Here is a 6276-nt window from a genome sequence, read left to right as displayed (position 1 = left end):
ATGACCATTGGTGAGTTGTGACCAGACTGGTTCTGTGTCACCGTGCCCTCGATGGCGTGGACCGATGCTCATACTATCAACCACCGGTTGCCGGGCCCAAACTCGATTAGTCATATGTCACCGTCATATTGTTGTTTGGGGAGTTCTGAATGCGCACATCACTTCAGACAAGAATATTAGTGTGAGTTGGGTATAACGCCGCTTTTAACAGTATTCCAGTAACATCACGGCGTGTCAGCTTAATGTGGGAGCAAAGCGCGAAGTGATGCAGGTCTCAGACGTTTACCACTTCGGTGAAACCCACGAGCACGGGCATGGTGCTGACAAACCTAGAAACATAATCGGGGCGAACCGGGATTCGAACCCACAATCATAGGTGTCTGGCGTGCCCAAGGGACGCAACTCTGCACAGCAAATCGCGGCGCTGTAGACGACTGGGCCACCCGTGCCCCCGACAAGGATATTAAGAAAGTATTTTCGTATTGCATCCATCAACACCTCTGTCGACGCCAGATATTGATTTTCACCGTGTCATCGATGTATTGCCGGGTCATGATCAATACCAGCGTATGGATGTATTCGATTAGTCATTACAACACTGCCGCTCATACTAACCCAGATCCTGCTTCGTCGCACTACCATCAGCAACACACACACGTCTTGACAACTAATTACAACGCTTCCTTTGGATTATTGATTCTGGTTAGTCAAATATCATTCAAGTTGTGATTGATAAAGCAATGGAGTATTTTATACGTTTACCATAGTCAACCCAATAACACACACATTACCATAACAGTTAAACTGCACTATGGTGAAGAGTGTCAGTGAGTGAGTATGGTTTTACACCGCTTTTAGCAATATTCCAGCAATATCACGGCGGGGGACACCAGAAATGGGCTTCACACATTGTACCCATGTCGGGAATCGGTCTTCGGCGTGACGAGCGAACGCTTTAACCACTAGGCTACCCGACCGCCCCTATGATGAAGAGAATGGTTCATGCATCGATACCATACTGAATAAACAGAGGATATTTCGCGTGTCTCGTGAAATATCATGTTTCTCTCATCGAGTGACGGGGGAAAAGGAGATATATCTCCTTTTCCCCCCATCACGGGATATATACTTTTTATATGTAGTTTTAATAAATTATTTCATTACTAATGTAAAACCTTGAAACGTAAATTCTCCATACCTAACACAAAGGTTCGCCATCCTTGTATTTGCGACTTAAAAAGTAGTTTTCTGTTTGCAAAATCTTAAAAAATATAAACAAAAGTATTAAAAAATACGTAGGGTTACGGAAATTCAACTATTACAAAAAATATTCTTGAAAAATACGAGACCGCTGTTGGAAGCGAAAGAATACGCGCTGGTCAAGTAACGAAAATGGCCCTTGGGAAACGAACAGTCTCGATTGATGAGTTAAATGAGAAATTTACAGTTTATAGTGAATCTTTTTCGAGAATATAACAAACGGCAAAAAGTGATATTAACTCCATAAATGATTATCTGTCTTTAGTTTGCCTTGTCTAAGTGGATCTAACGTAAAATCGGCGTCAACAGTTTGTGTACGGGCTTGACACTTACGATAAAGGGAGACAATCTAAGGGGAGGTAACTCTTGCATGACAATAGTTCCGTCAAAGTGTTATATTCACTGCAGTGAAATATCAAGTGTTATGTTCACTGCAAAGAAAATATCACTTTTCTCAACTTCAGTAGTCTCCGTCTTTCACACTGAAGTATATAACAAATAGTAGCTCCTCGCTTTTAACAGCATAGCAGCTGCACATCAGAGGATGTGGACAAGCATTTCCGTGCATAGGCCTGCCAACAACTATAAAGGACTATTAATCATGTAATCTCATTTAAGCCCTCTGAAAATTTCCATTTTCAAAGATTCGCCATGGTTCTGTCAGTAGGTTTGTCAGCAACCTTGCTCGTGGGAGTTTCAACAAAGAATAAACGCCCAAGATTTGCATCTTTTCTGTCTTTCCCACATAAAGCTGACACTGAAATAACTGATTATTAATATCGGGAAGATGAATTTCGAAGCAGACGCTGGGAGAACCGTCTTGCTCATCATGCGAAGATCCAGGTCCGATTCCCCACATGGGTACAATTTGTAAAACTATGAATTTTACATGGACTTTCGCGACCTTCTAACTTACACTTTCTTTGTTAATGAAAATTGTGTGAATGGCGGTGCTGTCGGTACGACAGGAAATGTATGCCCTTTTCGCGAACAACTGGAGTCGCCAATGATTTTCACTGATCCATTCATATAATTTCTGTTGCATGTTATTTGTTTGTTTGTTTGTTGTTTAACGCCGCACTCAGCAATATTCCATCTATATGACAGGTCTGTATATAATCGAGTCTGGGCCAGACAATCCAGTGATTAATATCATGAGCATCGATCCACGCAATTGGGATCGATGACATGAATCAACCAAGTCAACGAGCCTGACCACTCGATCCCGTTAGTCACCTCTTACGGCAAGCATAGTCGCCTCTTACGGCAAGCATAGTCGCCTCTTACGGCAAGCATAGTCGCCTTTTACGGCAAGTATGGGTTGCTGAAGACATATTTTACCCCGGAATCTTCACGGGTCTCTGTTGCATGTAAATTTCCTCATCTTCAGGTTTGCTATACTGTCTTATTTATGATTGTTATTTTGTACGGGAGAGGTCTTTATTTATATTCATATATGCCTGTTGACAAATTTCATTGCTTTTTTAAATAGATACTGTTAAAACCATACAAGTTTCATCACCATTTTGCCTTTTACGCCTTGTGGAATCTGTTTTGGCAGATATTCGAGACATTTTACTCTCTTGCGTTGGAATGTTTGAGTCCCCTAAAGTGATAGGGTTGATTGATGTGTACCGGAGTGTACCTTACCCCAAATTCTATCGAGACTTACTATCTTAAGTCTTTATATTTAACAAAACACTACTACAGTTGCCGGCATACACTTGCTTGGTAAGGCCATACCCACGGTATCTTCTATTGAAGGGACTACGGTAACGTGACTGGAATCTTCATGGGATTATTCCACTGGGTGGAATCAAGTTTGAACAAATGTGTCACTCCAACAAACATTAAACTACACCGATTTAAAGAGCAACTCTAGATTAAATTAAAGAACTATTCTTGGATTCAGAAGCAGTTCAACTGATATATCCACTTCGGATTATAGATCTTGCAAAATGATTTAAGCACTGTTGACCTTGGTATCTATATATCATTTCTTTCTGCGTAGAGATGGCATTTTAACAAAAGCAACATGACTCTACAACATAGTGACTTGCTCCCACGCGTAAGATCCCCAGTGTCTATTTACGAAATACGACCATACCTATGACGCACATACCATGGCCCCATCTCAAATTATTGTCTAAATCTCTTTAAGTAGATATATATAGCAGTATTACATTTGATATTGCTGCGAAGGACCAGTGAAAAGAATATTTATTTCGCTGTTTGACTCTGGTCCCGCTCTGCAGCCAGGAGGCTGGGAGTCTCACATATCCTGATCCCCTGAAGAGAATTAGGTGTCAACTTCGGGTTGAGATTCTGTTTCTCAAGCATGCATAAACAAATGGGGAAATCAATAGTGTCCCCAAATATTATCAGATGGTATCGAAACTTGTGAACCTCCGCATGTTCTTGGCTATTCTGGAATTTTGGTCTAAAATATGCTGAGTCGCTCAATACTGCTGTGTCAGCAGAAGCAGGCTGATGGAAACGGTGTAAAGAGAATTATGTCAGCATGAGAAAATATAATTGAAATAAAATCAAGTCGATAGTGTGGAAATTTATGATCAAAGAGACATGGCTGGCGTTGGGTAGTCTATAGCTACACTGGCTGGTGTGACCATCCGGCAGGGACATGGTTGAATCAAATATAAAATGGGGCCATCTGAATGCGTGTGTACGTGTGTGCGTAGGCGTTTATTTGTGCTTTTCCTTTATTCGTAGCTTGTCACGTATGTGAACACATATTGATGTTTTGTTACAGTGATGTTGGGATTCTTTCACTATTTAGATCACAACTGCATATACCACCACTACCATCCCCCTACCACCGAGGGGCAGTCGGGTAGCCTAGTGGTTAAAATGTTAGTTCGTCACGCCGAAGACCCGGGTTCGATTCCCAACATGGGTACAATGTTTGAAGCCCATTTCTGGTGTCCCCCGCCGTGATATTGCTGGAATATTGCTAAAAGCGGCGTAAAGCCAAACGCACTCACTCACTCACTCACTTCTACCACTGATACTACCACAACCACCGCAATCCACATTCCCGTCCTCACCACTGCGACCACATCGCTTATACAGTCACTACTATCACCATTACCACCAGGGCCATTACAAACGTCGATAACATTATTGTCACCATCACCATCACCATCGTCATCGCCAAACACAACCGCAACCATCATCACCATCGCCATCACCATCGCCATCACAACCAGCACCATCACCACCGAAACCACCGCAACCGTTACCAACGAAAACACCATTCTCACCACCACCACCATCACCACCACAGCCACAGCCACAACCATCACCACCACCACAGCCACAACCATCACCACCACAGCCACAACCATCACTATCACCATCACCACAACAGCCACAACCATCACCACCACAGCCACAACCATCACCATCACCACAACAGCCACAACAACCACCATCACCACCACCATCATTACCATCACCACCACCATCACCACCACCACAACCATTACCACCACAACAGCCACAACCATCACCACCATCACAGCCACAACCATCACCACCACCACCACCAGCATCACCGACACAGCCACAACCATCACCATCACTTCCACCACAACAGCCACAACCATCATCATCACCACCACCATCACCACAACAGCCACAACCATCACCACAACCATCACCACCATCACCACCGGCATCACCACCATCACCACCACCACCACCACCATCATCACCACCACCACCACCATTATCACCACCATCACCACCACCATCACCACCATCATCACCACAACAGCCACAACCATCACCACAACCATCACCACCATCACCACCGGCATCACCACCATCATCACCACAACAGCCACAACCATCACCACCACCATTACCACCGGCATCACCACCGGCATCACCACCACCATCACCATCACCACCACCACCACCATCACCACCACCACAACCATCACCACCACCATCACCACCGGCATCACCACCACCATCACACCAACATCCACCATCATCATCACCACCACCATCACCACAACAGCCACAACCATCACCACCGGCATCACCACCATCATCACCACAACATCCACCATCATCATCACCACCACCATCACAACCATCACCACCACAACAGCCACAACCATCACCACAACCATCACCACCACCATCAACACAACCATCACCACCATCACCATCACAGCCACCACCGTCACCACCACCTCCACCAGCACCAGCCCCATCACTACCACAACCACCGCATCCGTTACCAACGTCACTACCACTACCACCACCTTCAACAACAACGTCTCTGAACAGATCCAACATCCCTGTCTATCTGATGACTATTCTATCCACTTTAGACGGTGTTTACCCGACGGCGCAACCAAGAGCCGCTCGACGCCCTCAATAGACATTCAATACGACGCCGTCAATAGGCGTTCAATACGATGCAGTCAATAGGCGTTCAAAACGACGCTGACGACGGCGATCTGGACACAAAGCAGAGCGCGATACCTCAACAAGGACCAGTCATAGAGACGGATAGAAACATTGACATAGACGAAAGGTGGCCGCCAAACTCGCTAATTGGTATTGGTCATCTACCACCACATGTAGGGGACAGGATTTAATTATGTTTACCTGTGTAATCTTGTCGGAGTTGAATAGTACAAGCCACGTGGCCGGTAGAATCACTCGGTTTATATCAAGTTTCTTCTGGTACTAAGTTTCATCGACCAATTAGGCCAATCGACTTTTGATTAAGCGCGTCCAGTGCCTAACCAGGAAGTGCACACGCTGAGCTTGTCTAACATCGCCATGACAGAACAACTTATGGAGATATGAAAAACCTGTTTCAACACATTTAATGAATGGATGTCTGATAATACAGGTATTCTACCACATGTTACCATGGTAAAATATGGATGTTATCTTCAAAATAAGAAATGACCTAATGCCTGTTGCGTATTTGCGTAAAGGACGCATTAAATAAACAGAAATATGCAGACAAAT

General features: G+C 44.4%; 1 protein-coding gene across 1 annotated transcript; it reads left to right on the top strand.

The window, feature by feature from the left end:
* On the top strand, positions 1 to 5724 carry LOC139461576 (uncharacterized). The gene is made up of 3 exons (XM_071243055.1): positions 1 to 10; positions 4697 to 5164; positions 5399 to 5724. Exons 1-3 carry the CDS (start codon positions 1 to 3, stop codon positions 5722 to 5724), a joined length of 804 nt encoding a protein of 267 aa, XP_071099156.1.
* The last annotated feature ends 552 nt before the right edge of the window (positions 5725 to 6276 follow it).

The sequence above is a fragment of the Haliotis cracherodii genome, unplaced genomic scaffold, assembly GCF_022045235.1.
Source record: "Haliotis cracherodii isolate W230 unplaced genomic scaffold, xgHalCrac1.p SCAF_15, whole genome shotgun sequence".
Taxonomy (NCBI): domain Eukaryota; kingdom Metazoa; phylum Mollusca; class Gastropoda; order Lepetellida; family Haliotidae; genus Haliotis; species Haliotis cracherodii.
The sequence above is the reverse complement of the archived record's forward strand: the minus strand, read 5'-3'. Positions and strand labels throughout refer to the sequence as shown.

What these genes read in the sequence shown, in the direction of transcription:
- LOC139461576 (XM_071243055.1), top strand. An exon ending in TACCACCGGCATCACCACCG is followed by an intron (nt 5,165 to 5,398) that starts GCATCACCACCA and finishes CCACCACAACAG; the next exon opens with CCACAACCATCACCACAACC.